Genomic DNA, 14,837 nt, shown 5'->3' with positions numbered 1-14,837 from the left:
TCCCAGATGGTGCAGTGGTAAAGAATCCACCTGTGATGCAAGAGACATGAGAGATGTGGGTTCGATCCCTAAGTTGGAAAAAAACCTACTGGAGTAGGAAATGGCAAGCTGCTCAAGTATACTTGCATTAAATTCCATGGACAGAGTAACCTGGTGGGCTGCAGTACGTGGGCCACAAAGATTTGGACAAAACTGAGCGCAATCATGAACATTCTATAGTTGGCTCTTTGCCCACTTCCCCAAATTATCCTTCTTAGAAGAGTTTCCAAACATGGCAATTTCTGTCCACATACTTTTTTCTTTTAATCCCTTTCCAGTTAGAGTTAAGGAATTATTATTCTCCTTGGAAACCATTCTTTCACCCTCAAATGACTAAACCAAGTGAAACTCAGCATGGAGCTGAGAATAAGCATGACATTATATTCCCCAGGGCTTTTCTTTTTCATTCCTTAGAAGGTTTGGAATACTTAACTAGGAGAGTTGTCATGAGTGGTAAATAAATAAGCAAAATAATTTAAATGTGTCTATTCCTTTGGGTCAGAAAAAAAATCATATTAAAAGTTAAAATTAAATGTTATTTACTGCATTTCAGTTTACTATGTACTCTCCTGATTTTTCTCCCCTAGGAATTCTAAACTAATCCTTTGTTCTTTTCTATCTTCGGTGAGTTTTGTGACTAATATATGATGTAACAGCTCTTTGATTAGAGCCTGTCTGCTTAAAAATACATTGAAATGAGGGTACCCTTAGGTTAGTTAAAAAGCACTTCAATTATTGTGTGAAAAATCCTTCTGGGTTCAGTTTTCATGCCTCATGCAATAGAAATCCTAGGCCTAATACTCAGAGTCCTTCATCTTATTTAGGGTTTAAGAGGTGAAATTTTTATGTATTTATTTATTTTTGTCAAGATTCTCTCAGTTGCAAGTGTTGGAAACCTATATTGGACTTGGACAAGATGAGTATATACTATAAAATTACACAGAGTAGATCATGTGAAGAAAGGACTGACCTAAAAGGACTGACAAGGGAGGAGGAAAGGAGTGGACAGACACTTGCCAGAAATCACTTACAGCTCTTTCTATGTCTGTCTGCCTATCTACCTCTCTCTCTCCTGATTTTCTCTGTATATTAGTATTATTGTTGCTGTTGTTTAGTCACTCAGTTGTGTACAACTTTTTGTGACCCCCATAGACTGTAGCCCGCCAGGCTCCTCTCTTTATGGGATTTCCCTACAAGAATACTGGAGTGGATTGCCCTTCCCTCTCCAGAGGGTCTTCCTGACCCATGGAACTAACTTGTCGCTCCTGCATTACAGGCAGATTCTTTACTGCTGAGCCACCAGGGAAGCCTGTATATTAGTATTATTCCTTTCCAAAGCAGCACACAGGCTTCTCCTTACCAGAAAATATATGCATAGATGTAATCTCATTGCTAGTTTAATGTGAGTCCGACAATGTTGTGATTGTTGAGTCGCTCAGTCATGTCTAAACCTTTGTGACCCCATGGACTGCAGCATGCCAGGCTTCCCTGTCTTTCACCAACTCCTGGAGGCTGCTTAAACTAATGGCCATTGAGTCAGTGATGCCATCCAACCATCTCATCCTCTGTCGTCCCCTTCTCCTCCCATCTTCAGTCTCTCCCAGCATCAGGGCCTTTTCTTATGAGTCGGCTCTTCACATCAGGTGACCAAAGTATTGGAGTTTCAGCTTCAGCATCAGTCCTTCCAATGAATATTCAGGATGTATTCCCTTTAGGATTGACTGGTTTGCTCTCCTTGCAGTCCAAGGGACTCTCAAGAGTCTTTTCCAAGACAACAGTTCAAAAGTATCATTTCTTCAATGCTCAGCTTTCTTTATAGTCCAACTCTCACATCCATACATGACTACTGGAAAACCAGTATTATTAACAAATTTATAATATTAATCACTCTGCCTCCTGGAATTTAAGTAGAAGAAGTTTAAATGAAAACAGTAAATGCTATAAGAGCAGAATTATAGTAAGAGTTTTTAAAAACAGCTGGAAAAGGCAGAATGTTACAGGGAAGGGTCTATAGTATGGGAGTGTTGGGGAGACACAGGGAAACTGAGCAGAGTGGAAGGACATTTGTCATATTAAACACAGATATTATCCTTTTTAAAACACATTTTTGGGATGCTAGGGAAATACTATTTTCATTAATTGCATACAAAAGCCACATTAAAAAAAAAACACATGCCTGGATTTCACAATAAGGCATTTGTTCCTAAAAGCTTAGCTTGTTAAATATCAAAATTATGTAGTTTTAAAAGTATTTTCAACAAGACAGACCATGGCTTGGACATGATGCACCAGAACTATCACCAAGGTCAGGGTCAGTACAGTTCAGTTCAGTCACTCAGTCGTGCCCAACTCTTTGAGACCCCATGGACTGCAGCATGCCAGGCCTCCCTGTCCATTACCAACTCCCAGAGTTTACTCAAACTCATGTCCATAGAGTCAGTGATGCCATCCAACCATTTCATTCTCTGTCATCCCCTTTTCCTCCTGCCTAAAATCTTTCCCAGCATCAGGGTCTTTTCAAATGAGTCAGTTCTTTGCATCAGGTGGCCTAAGTATTAGAGTTTCAGCTTCAGTATCAGTCCTTCCAATGAATACTTAGGACTGATTTCCTCTAGTATTGACTGGTTGGCTCTCCTGTAGTCCAAGGGACTCTCAAGAGTCTTGTCCAACACCACAGTTCAAAAACATCAATTCTTCAGTGCTTAGCTTTCTTTGTAGTCCAACTCTTACATCCATACATGACTACTGGAAAAATCATAGCTTTGACTAGACAGAGCTTTGTTGGCAAAGCAATGTCTCTGCTTTTTTACTATGCTGTCTAGATTGGTCCTAAGTTTTTTTCCAAGGACCAAGCGTCTTTTAATTTCATGGCTGCAGTCACCATCTGCAGTGATTTTGGAGCTCAAAAATAAAGTCTGTCATTGTTTCCACTGTTTTCCCATCTATTTGCCATGAAGTGATGGGACCAGATGCCATGATCTTAGTTTTCTGAATGTTGAGTTTTAACTCAACTTTTTCATTCTCCTCTTTCACTTTCCTCAAGAGGCTCTTTAGTTATTCTTCACATTCACATTCACCACTGCCATAAGGGTGGTGTCATCAGCATATCTGAGGTTATTGATATTTCTCCCGGCAATCTTGATTCCAGCTTGTGCTTCATCCAGCCCAGTGTTTCTCATGATGTACTCTGCATATAAGTTAAATAAGCAGGGTCACAATATACAGCCTTGATGTACTCCTTTTCCTATTTGGAACAAGTCTGTTGTTCCATGCCCAGTTCTAACTGTTGCTTCCTGACCTACATACAAATTTCTCAACAGGCAAGTCAGGTGTTCTGATGTTCCCATCTTTTTAAGAGTTTTTCACAGTTTGTTGTGATCCACACAGTCAAAGTCTTTGGCATAGTCAATAAAGCTGAAATAGATGTTTTTTCTGGAACTCACTTGCTTTTTTGATGATTCAATGGATGTTGGCAATTTGATCTCTGGTTCCTCTGCCTTTTCTAAATTCAGGTTGAACATCTGGAAGTTCACAGTTCATGTACTGTTGAAGCCTGGCTTGGAGAATTTTGAGCATTAATTTCCTAGTGTGTGAGACAAGTGCAGTTGTGCGGTAGTTTGAATAGTCTTTGGCATTGCCTTTCTTTGGGAAAGACAGACTGAAAACCACAATCACAGAAAACTAACCAATCTGATCACATGCACCACAGCCTTGTCTAACTCAATGAAATTCAATGAGCCATGCCATGTGGGACCACCCAAGATAGACGGGTCATGGTGGAGAGTTCTGACAAAATGTGGTCTACTGGAGAAGGGAATGGCAAACCACTTCAGTATTCTTGCCTTGAGAACCCCAGGAACAGTTCAGTTCAGTTCCGTTCAGTCACTCAGTTGTGTCTGACTCTTTGTGACCCCATGAACCACAGCACGCCAGGCCTCTCTGTCCATCACCAACGGCCGAAGTCAACCAAAAGCCATGTCCATTGAGTCAGTGATGCCACCCAACCATCTCATCCTCTGCCATCTCCTTCTACTCTTGTCCTCAATCTTTCCCAGCATCAGGGTCTTTTCAAATGAGTCAGTTCTTCTCATAAGGTGGCCAAAGTATTGGAGTTTCAGCTTCAACATCAGTCCTTCCACTGAATACCCAGGACCGATCTCTTTTAGGATGGACTGATTGGATCTCCTTGCAGTCCAAGGGACTCTCAAGAGCCTTCTCCAACACCACAGTTCAAAAGCATCAATTCTTTGGCGCTCAGCTTTCTTTATAATCCAACTGTCACATCCATACATGACTACTGGAAAAACCATAACCTTGACTAGATGGACCTTTGTTGACAAAATAATGTCTCTGCTTTTGAATATGCTGTTTATGTTGGTCATAACTTTCCTTCTTAGGAGTTAGCATCTTTTAATTTCATGGCTGCAATCACCATCTGCAGTGATATTGGAGCTCAAAAAATAAAGTCAGCCACTGTTTCCCCGTCTATTTGCCATGAAGTGATGGGACCGGATGCCATGATCTTAGTTTTCTGAATGCTGAGCTTTAAGCCAACTTTTTCACTCTCCTCTTTCACTTTCATCAAGAGGCTCTTTAGTTTCTCTTCACTTTCTGCCATAAGGATGGTGTCATCTGCATATCTGAGGTTCTTGATATTTCTCCTGGCAATCTTGATTCCAGTTTGTGCTTCCTCTAGCCCAGCATTTCTTATGCTGTACTCTGCATATCAATTAAATAGCCAGAGTGACAATATACAGCCTTGACATACTCCTTATCCTGTTTGGAACCAGTCTGTTGTTCCATGTCCAGTTCTAACTGTTGCTTCCTGACCTGCATACAAATTTCTCAAGAGGCAGATCAGGTGGTCTGGTATTCCCATCTCCTTCAGAATTTTCCACAGTTTATTGTGATCCACACAGTCAAAGGCTTTGGCATAGTCAATAAAGCAGAAATAGATGTTTTCCTGGAACTCTCTTGCTTTTTTCGATGATCCAGTAGATGTTGGCAATTTGATCTCTGGTCCCTCTGCCTTTTCCAAAACTAGCTTGAACATCTGGAAGTTCACAGTTCACATATTGCTGAAGCCTGGCTTGGAGAATTTTGAGCATTACTTTACTAGTGTGTGAGATGAGTGCAATTATGCAGTAGTTTGAACATTTTTGCATTGCCTTTTTTGGGGATTGGAATGAAAACTGACCTTTTCCAGTCTTGTGGCCATTGCTGAGTTTTCCAGATTTGCTGGCATATTGAGTGCAGCACTTTCACAGCATCATCTTTTAGGATTTGAAATAGCTCAGCTGGAATCCCATCACCTCCACTAGCTTTGTTTGTAGTGATGCTTCCTATGCAGAGTATATCATGTGAAATGCCGAGCTATATGAAACACAAACTGGAATCAAGATTGCTGGGAGAAATGTCAGTAACTCCAGATATACAGATGACACCACCCTTATGGCAGAAAGTGAAGAGGAACTAAAGAGCCTCTTATGAAGGTGAAAGAGGAGAGTGAAACAGCTGGCTTAAAACCCAACATTCAAAAAACAGATCACAGCATCCGGTCCCATCACTTCATGGCAAATACATGTGGAAACAATGGAAACAGTGACAGAATTTTGGGGGACTCCAAAATCAATGCAGATGTGACTGCAGATGCGAAATGGAAAAATGTTTGTTCCTTGGAAGAAAAGCTATGACAAACCTGGACCACGTATTAAAAAGCAGAGATATTACTTTGCTGACAAAGGTTGGTCTAGTAAAACTGGGTTTTTCCAGTAGTCATGTATGGATGTGAGAGTTGGACCATAAAGCTGGACACTGAAAAATTGTTGCTTTGAACTGTGGTGTTGGAGAGGACTCTTGAGAGTCCCTTTGACTGCAAAGACATGAAACTTGTAAATCCTAAAAAAATCAATCCTGAATATTCATTGGAAAGACTGATGCTGAAGCTGAAGCTCCAATACTCTGGCCACCTTATGCAAAGAACTGAGTCCTTAAAAAGACCCTGATGCTGGGAAAGATTGAAGCAGGAGGAGAAGGGGATTACAGAGGATGAGGTGGTTTGATGGCACCCATCCAAAAATGGATATGAGTTTGAGCAAGCTCTGGGAGATGGTAAAGGACAGGGAAGGCTGGCCTGCTGCAGTCCATGGGATCACAAAGAGTCAAATGCTACTAAGCAACTGAACAGCAACAACAGATAACATATTTGAGGATAGCCAGTTAAGACTCTGGGACATATGAAAAATGCAATTTGGTATGGAGTAGAAAAATTCAGAAGAGACTGAAGGCAAGGAAGGAATGCTTGCCAAGTCCAGATAGGATTAATGAGAATCTGCACAGAGTATTGTGAACACAAAGTTAAGAGATACTTCATGACGAGATAAATGAACAAATTCCCATGACTCACTAGATGGGGAAATCACTCAAGGGGCCAGTCAAATGTAATGTACACTTTTTAAACTGAGTGATGATACCTAATGGGAAAATACGATGACTCATCTTCTATGAGAGATGTTGAGATGCTGGGGAACTGTCCTCAGCTAGAGATGCTCAAAGGCCATTGACACAAAAATGTACTGAAGCAGTTAAAAGAGTCAGAGAAGACTGATGTGGGAAATGTTGAAGATCCTGTAAAGGAAGAGAAGAGAGTTTCTTATGAGAGTGGTTGGCAGCTGACATACTATCAAGAAGATAAAGTCATGATTCCCAAACCGTGTGCTGTGGCACCACAAGATACCATGTTGAACTCATAAGGGCATTGTGAGATGTTTGCATTTTTGAAAGAAACAGCAGCATCTATTGGAATCTGTTCAAAGCACTTCTATTGAGTTATTTAAACCTAATCTCTTGATAAATGGAACTGTTCCTTCTTTTTTGGCTTAGGGGTGCCATGAAAAAATTATTGAGATCTTAAGGGTACTGTGAACTAAAAAAACTTGTGGATCTCTAGAATAATAAAAAGTTCACTACTGAGACTTGGCCAATGAGTTCAATAACAAAAGAGTTTTTGTAATCTTAAAGCGAAATCAGGTAAATGCCGATGGTTGGAGTGGAAGCGAGATGGTGGGGTTGAAGGGTGTGAGGTGGGGCATTACAGTTGTGGAAGCAGCCGCCAGTCTTCCATGTTAGGCACAGAAAGAAAAGGAAAGTCAAAGATGGAACAAAAGTTTAGTGCTCTGGAGGATAAGAAAATAGAGATGTGTTTTTAGGCAAAAGGAAAGAGTGTGTCCAATATGAAGAAAGTTTGAGAGAAGAAAGTGAAATGGTGGTCTTCCTGCAGGGGGAAGATGGGAAGCAATGCGAGGGGAGCCCCTTTTTTCAGGGAAGGCAGGGTAAACCAACCAAGAGCCTGTGACGTGGTGCATGTGGAATCGCATGTCCATCTCCAGCTTTCACAACCACCAAGGAAGAAAGCATTATCCCTGCCTCAGGGGTTGAGGAAGCTAGCTGAGTTTGGGGTAATGAAGACAATGAAGATAAAGTTTCACAGCTCTTTTGAGACAGAGAAGAGGGAATTTGAAAGGGTGCCTTAGAGCCTGGGTGGCTTAAACAACGCACATTTATTTTTCACAGTTCTGAAGGCTGAGAAGTACAACATTAAGATGCCAGTAGATTTAGTGTTTGGAGAGAGCCCAGTTCCTGGTTCATAGAGAGCTTTATTCTGTGTCCTTATGTGGTGCAGAGGGTATGGGAGCTCTTGGAGTGCTTTACAATTATGGGCACTAATCCATTCATGAAGGCTCCTAATCACCCAAAGTTCCCACCTCTTACATTGAGGGTCCAGGATTTCAATATATTTATTGATATTTGGGAGGGACACAACATTCAGTCCATAACAGTTTCTATACTGTTTCCGTCTTCTTCAATAACGTGCACATGAATCTCCTGGGAATGTTATTAAAATGCAGATCTTTATTTAATCTAAAGTGGTAGGGGCTGAGAACTTGCATTTTTTGTTGCATTCTCTGGCAATGCCAATGCTGATGAATCCTGTCCCACACTTCAAGTAGCAGAATCTGTAAAGCCAATGCATAGCTCAGAGTTTCTAGAATAATGCCGGGTATTAAGTAAGCATTTGACAAATATTTGCTGAATGGTGGCTGATTTGAATAGTTTGGATGAATGTGTGTGTTCTGGGAGCACAGGAGGTGGGAACTAGCTCTGAAAAGAATAAGCAGCAAGTGCAGATGGTCCAAGGGAGGAGCAAGGAGGAAGGCCAGGGTGTGCAGCGTGCGGGAGGGAGGTTGGTGCTGGCAGCTGTGGGGGCGCTGAACACAGATGGAAGTCAACCTCAGAACCGAGTGAGCTGAAGGGCTGAGCGGTCTCAGGCTCAGTGGCTTCACTGCCTGGATGTTGGTGTTGCTGAGAAAGAGGGTGGGAGGGAGCTGTAAATGTGAGCAGGAGCTGGCAAAATCGAGAAATGATCCTGGACAAGGCTGAACGTTGGAGATGAGAACATGGCAGCAGAAGCATGGATATCACTGAATTCAGAAGCACTGCTGGGAGACTTAGCAGGGGCTATCAAATGAGAGACCACCGAGACCCCCTATATCTGGCAAAGAATCCAGAATCAACAGAGACTTTGGAAACACTGATTCCCCAGCCCTGTCCCTAAACATGTAGCGGCAATAGGCCTAGGAACAGGCCCTGAAATCTGTGTTTTCAAGCAGTTGCTCACAAGAGATTCTGATGTTGCCAAGGTTGGGGATCCCTGGATTACCCTCGGTAATTCCTTGGGCTGAACTGGGGAGGAGGAAGGTCCCCTGTGAGGGGAAAGCCCTGTGGGTACCTCTCAGTTAGAATAGAGGTGTTGTGAGAATCCTCAAGGAAATGGCAAGAGTCTGCAGTGGAATTTTACATCTAACTCATTTGATAAATAGCATTAGCAGGATGTAATATTTCTTGATTTCTTTAATTGTGACAGTCATGATCAGGTACTGTCTTTTGAATGATCAAATAGGTTTTCTGCTGCCCCAAGCTCCAGTTAATATTTGTTCAGATTTAATCTGCCTCACGGATGAGTGCATTCAATTTCATGTTAATGTCAAGTTAATGTGGATTCTTTATGGCAATTCTGTAAAAGAATTTCTCCCGCAGCTTCTTTTATTCTTTCAGATAAGAAGAGGTTATTAAAAACAATTTCTAAAATCATAACAAAAAGGTGGCCTGGGAAAGTGGTGACGACCACAAGCTTGGGAGCCTAATTTATCTGGGTTTGTACCAAGTTCCGCTCTTCCCAGGTGGTTGTTCTGGTGGTAAAGAACCTACCTGCTAGGAGAAATAATGAGGCACAGGTTTGATCCCTTGGTCTGGAATATCCCCCGAGGGAAGGCCTAGCAACCACTCCAGTATTCTTGCCTGGAGAATCCCATGGACAGAGGAGCCTGATGGGCTACAGTCTATAAGGTCTCAAAGAGTTGGGCACAACTGAAGCGACTTAGCATGCATGCACACACACATCCCCAGTTCTGCCAAGTACTTCTCTGTGGCCCTGAGCCCCAAATTTGAGTCTCATGTGTCAATATGACCTCATAGGACAACTCTTAGGACTGAATAAGTAAAATATTATAAGTTAGTACATTTAAAACTTATCAAACTGTGCCTGGCATGTGTAAATTATCAATGAAAGTTTGCTAGCATTATGATTATATTGCCTTTACTGTTGTAGCTACGGCATATATATGAATGGCAGCTGTATATGAGAATCTCCATCTCTGGGGAACAGGGTAAATGTTCAACAGGAAGTCCACACCATCTATTTGGTGCACCAGTAAGAAGACTTAAGTCCAGGTGCTACTGCTGCCTAAGCAATGGCAGAAGGTTCCATAGGTTCTTCATGTAGAATAAAGAAAGAGCAGTGCTTGGAAGGCACAGTTACTCTCCCATAATTGACAAGCTTTTATTGAGCACCTACTGAAAGCTAGAAATTGTGGAGAGCTGGGGATTTGAAAACATAGCCACTGCCCTCTTGAATCTTAGTCTGGTAAGCAAATAAATGCAAGACAAAATTCAAAATGGTAGCACAGAAGAGAATTTCCAGTGCTCTTTGGAAGTTGCCCACACAGGATACAAAACATCAGTTTCCAAGATGGGTAACTCATATTATCCTTGAAGTGATTAAGCAATGAATAATAACTGGAAACCAAGAATTATAAATCACAGTTGATTATAACTTATGCCGAGAGCCGGCATGAGGACCTCCACCCATGGCAAAGGTCGTGAGGAAGGAGGCTCGACATATGCAAAAGCGGGATCGAGCCTCAGGAGTCCCCCTGGATATTCTCGAGCATCTACCCCCCAAAACCAGAGTTCTGCCTACTTTACTGCTTTGTGCTCTCACCTCTGACTTTACTGGGGGCTGTCCCCCACCACCATCTCGCTCTCTCTGATAAAGAGTTAACTTACAGCTCCAGTTAATAAAGTTCCTGGGCATTAGGAGTGTTTAAATCCAAACCCCTCAGATAGCTCTCTGACTCGCCTGACAAGTTTACCCAGACTCCTACAGCTATGCATAGGACTGTTTTCAGTCTCCCAGCCTCGAGAGGCATGGGAAGCACGGGAAGATATTCAAATAGCTTAGAGCCTCTCAGAGAGTTAGAAACTGTCAGAATAAAACTAGTAAAGGATTTCATTGATGAGCCAATGCTTGCTGCCAAGTATCCTTGAATGTGTATTAATTAATATACCTGGTATGTAGAAAAAATAAGTAGTGGCCTTGGTGTTAAAAACTTTAGACCCTTAAGGTAATAAATTTTTTCCTTTGTTGTAAACCCACTGCACCTCTGCCCTATAGGAATGCAACTTTATCTAACACCTTCAGAGGATGGTGCCAAACCTTAAAATAATTACTCTTAGAGAAAATAAGTCTTACTGTTGACAAACCTTTGTCAAGAGTCATAAAATGTTAATAGGCCTTCTGGCCAGAAGATGATGTAAATCACCTAAACCATTTGTGTAAGATAAGTTCACAGGAAAGAAACCCTGGTTTCGATAAGGATCAAAGACTGCTGACTTTGCATGATTTCACATCTCCTATTATCCTCTATGTGCAACTTAGGGTATAAAAGCCCCTGTTGAAAATAAAGCTACGGGCCTTGCTCACTGAAGCTTGGTCTCCCCATGTCATTCTTTCTTTTCACATTCTGGCTGAGTCTCCATATGGAGCGTGGAGGTCCTCTGCGACCATTTATTTGCCTGGGCTTCTAAGACCCACTCGAGAAGGTGCCTAAGGTGGGGCACCTTCCGCTATTCGAGAGGGCGCCTGCGGCCTCCATGGTCAGAGCTAACCTGATGTCACAGGTTATATTGATTTTCCACGTAAACCAAGCTACTCAGCCTCTTTTCTCCGCTGAATTTTCCTACTGAGCTATCCTCATTCTATAACTCTTTATATCTTTGATGAATATTTAAATTAATCGCCGACACTGTCTCCCCTTCGAACTCCCTGGATCAGCCAGGGCTGGACCTCGGCAAACTTACATTTGTATCACACTCACTTTTATTTTAAACTTCATAGTACCTCCAAGATAGAAAAGCATTGATTATCTCATTTATAACCAAGAAAATGTGGGTTCAGGAAATGGAGGCTCTATGACCAAAATCATAGTTTTAGTAGGTCATAGAGTGGGAATTGGTACCTGGGTCCACACTGTTAGCTATCATTGCACTTGGCAAAAGCAAGCCCAATACTCTAAGAAATCCTGTTTAATTAGAAAGAGATAGTAAGAATTACATATTAAAACCTAGATAATGTATAGTCTAAAATTATTTCCTTATTACCAATGTGTTGTAAAATGTTTGACGATTTTACTCTTGCTAACCTGGAGAAGCAAATGGCAACCCACTCATATTCTTGCCTGGAGAACCCCCTGAACAGAAGAGCTGGGTGAGCTGCTGTCCACAGGGTCTCAAAGAGTCAGAAACATCTGAAGTGACTTAGCACACGTAGCACAGAAACATCAATCACAGATTTTTCTAACCTCAGATACTGTTTGATGTGGGGTGGGGGAGGGAAAGGGTGCTTTGCTTGTGATCATGTAAAATAGCCACCTGGCGTGTTTTTTTTCTCCACCCCCCCCCGCCCCCGCCAGCTTATTCAAAAATTGACTGATGTTGCTGAAGAATGTCAGAATAATCAGTTAAAGAAGCTCAAAGAAATCTGTGAGAAGTAAGCCTCCATTCTCTTACATTGGATTTGTATATGTAAATGTATTAAGTACAAATTGCTATTGAATTGACCATTTTTCCCTTTTGCTTCCATTTTGTCTTCAGAGAGAAGAAGGAATTAAAGAAGAAAATGGATAAAAAGAGGCAGGAGAAGATAACAGAAGCAAAATCCAAAGACAAAAGCCAGATGGAGGAGTAAGTAGAAAGAACCCTTTCTCCCACCTTTTACTCGGGGATTGTCCTATACAGAATAACAGCGGCTCAACCGTACAAAGACCTACCTGCGAAATTTCTCCTCAAATTAACCTACCAAAGACTCACTTTGTAAGGGTTTTCGGTGAAGCACTGAGGTGCCCACAGGCCCTAAGGAAAAAGCTCTATCTTCTCTTCTGATATTGTCAGACAGCCTTCCTGCCATTTAGTGAAAATAGAGCTTGTACCTTGAGTAGAACCTGACCTCTGTCAGAGCTGACAAGTTGTATCTTCCTTGCAGCAGTAAGAAGAAAGTTGAGAGTTCCGTAAACTTTCATCTGGAAACCTGCAGTTCCCATGTTTGTCGATGATGGATGAGTGCATGTGATGATTTCTTTGTCATTCACTTTCAGGGAAAAGACAGAGATGATCCGGTCATACATCCAGGAGGTGGTGCAGTACATCAAGAGGGTATGTCGTGTTCATGAATCCCTCTCTTTTGCAAACGTGTTTGATGAGTACTGTGTGAGTCTCTGGAGGGAAATGCTACGCTTCACGGTAACTCTTTATCACCAGCACCCAGCCGAGCAACTGCCCAGAGCAGCCAGTGTGTAATCAGTGTTTCTGCAAGTTTAATTGCAAACCTCTGTATAGAAAGGTTCATCTCAAGATAGATGTTAAGAATCTTTTCTAGAGTCAGGAACCTAGAAACATGATGTCAAGGGGACCTCCCTGAAAAGAACCTTTTGTTGCTGCTGTTGTTAAGTTTCTAAGTCGTGTCTGACTCTTTTGCGACCCCATGAGCTGTAGCCCGCCAGGCTCCTCTGTCCATGGGATTTCCCATGCAAAGATACTGTAACGGGTTACCATTTCCTTCTCCAGAGCATCTTCCCACATCAGCGATCAGACCCGCATATCCTGCATTGGCAGGCAGATTCTTTACCACTGAGCCAGCAGGGAAGCCCCAAAGAAACTTTAGTTGTCACCAATGGTAGATGACAACTTCTAAAGGTTTTTAATTAATTTTAATTGGTATTATGGAGATTTTCAGACATTAACAAAGCTGTGAAAATGGTATATCCAGTGGTCATATCACTCCCACCCCTGTGTGCCCATCACCCAGCTTCAACACTTACATGTCTCCTATAAGGACAGTTCTGACCAGGATGTGAAATAGTTAAATGCATGCCAGAGATCTGAAAAGTTTTTTTTTTTTTTTTTTTCCCTGAAAACATTCACTTGAATGTTTAGATGAAAATGACTTTCTCTGTAACTGTCTTACAGTTAGAAGAGGCGCAAAGTAAACGGCAAGAAAAACTCGTAGAGAAACACAAAGAAATCCGCCAGCAGATCCTGGATGAAAAGCCCAAGGTAAACTGAACCAAATAATCATACACAGTAACTTCATTTTCTTTCCATTTAATTAGAATAAAAGCTCCCTAGTTCATAGATCCCTCTCACACAGTCTCAGACCAGTTCTTGCACGTGAAAGTCATGTAACTTTCTCAATGATGGAAAAAAATCTTGACAGCAATATTCAGTAAGCATTTATCATCACTGCTGCTGCTGCTGCTGTTGCTGCTAAGTTGCTTCAGTCGTGTCCAACTCTACGACCCCATAGACAGAAGCCCACCAGGCTCCTCTGTCCCTGGGATTCACCAGGCAAGAACACTGGAGTGGATTGCCATTTCCTTCCCCAATATTGGTCAGCTTTAAAAACTGCAAATACATGAAACTCAGATCCTGAAGTTTGATTTTAGTTAGTCTTGGATGCAGCTCAGGCAGAGATATTTTTAAAGCACACCTTCCCCCTCCACCCCCTCACCCCCTACCTCCCAGGAAAGAAAAGAGAAGTTAGCTAAGCCTCTGTAGCTCTAAACAGATGATGTAATATTGTAATGTCAGGCTCTGTCCAGCAGAGGATGTCTTGTACCAAAATCACCCTGGTATTTAATCTAACAAAATATTCTCTTAAGCCAAAACAAACAAACAAAAAAAAAACAGAAAGAAAATAATTTTTTCCCCATAATAGTTTATTGGGGCTCCACTTTAAAATTACCTTATGTTTATTTGGTAAAAATCAATTGTTTCATGAATATTAACTTTAAATATACATATTTAAACTAAATATATATAAATCAAATACTCTCAGCCAAAACCTCAGTTTTAGATCATTCCATTAATTTTGATTTGTCATTGACTATTGTTCTGTTTGTGGAAAGTGTGCTTTTCAGTTTTCCTGTTCTTCTTTAACAGAAGATACCTTCTTGTAAACACCTTCTAAATTACCTTCTTTAACAGGCTCTGCCATTAAGTACCTGCAGAGATCAACTGTCACTTTTGTTTCTTTGAATAGTCCATTCATCAGTCTACTTCTTAAAGGTTTCTTGTGGCTAATTTAAAATATTAATACATTTTTGTGGTTGTGTCTGCTCTTATCC

At 41.5% G+C, this 14,837-nt stretch overlaps 1 protein-coding gene across 2 annotated transcripts in view; it reads left to right on the top strand.

Moving 5' to 3' along the window:
* PLCB1 (phospholipase C beta 1) overlaps window positions 1–14,837 on the top strand; it is an 865,816-nt gene that overhangs the window by 747,693 nt on the left and 103,286 nt on the right. For both annotated transcript variants that reach the window (XM_070382002.1, XM_070382003.1), the window contains exons 28-31: window positions 12,129–12,205; window positions 12,310–12,399; window positions 12,810–12,867; window positions 13,681–13,767. In XM_070382002.1, coding sequence (XP_070238103.1) covers window positions 12,129–12,205; window positions 12,310–12,399; window positions 12,810–12,867; window positions 13,681–13,767 — 312 coding nt within the window. The remainder of the gene's footprint in view (window positions 1–12,128; window positions 12,206–12,309; window positions 12,400–12,809; window positions 12,868–13,680; window positions 13,768–14,837) is intronic.

This window comes from Bos mutus, chromosome 13 (assembly GCF_027580195.1).
Source record: "Bos mutus isolate GX-2022 chromosome 13, NWIPB_WYAK_1.1, whole genome shotgun sequence".
Classification (NCBI taxonomy): domain Eukaryota; kingdom Metazoa; phylum Chordata; class Mammalia; order Artiodactyla; family Bovidae; genus Bos; species Bos mutus.
Note: the sequence above shows the minus strand (reverse complement) of the source record. Positions and strands in the feature narration are given on the sequence as shown.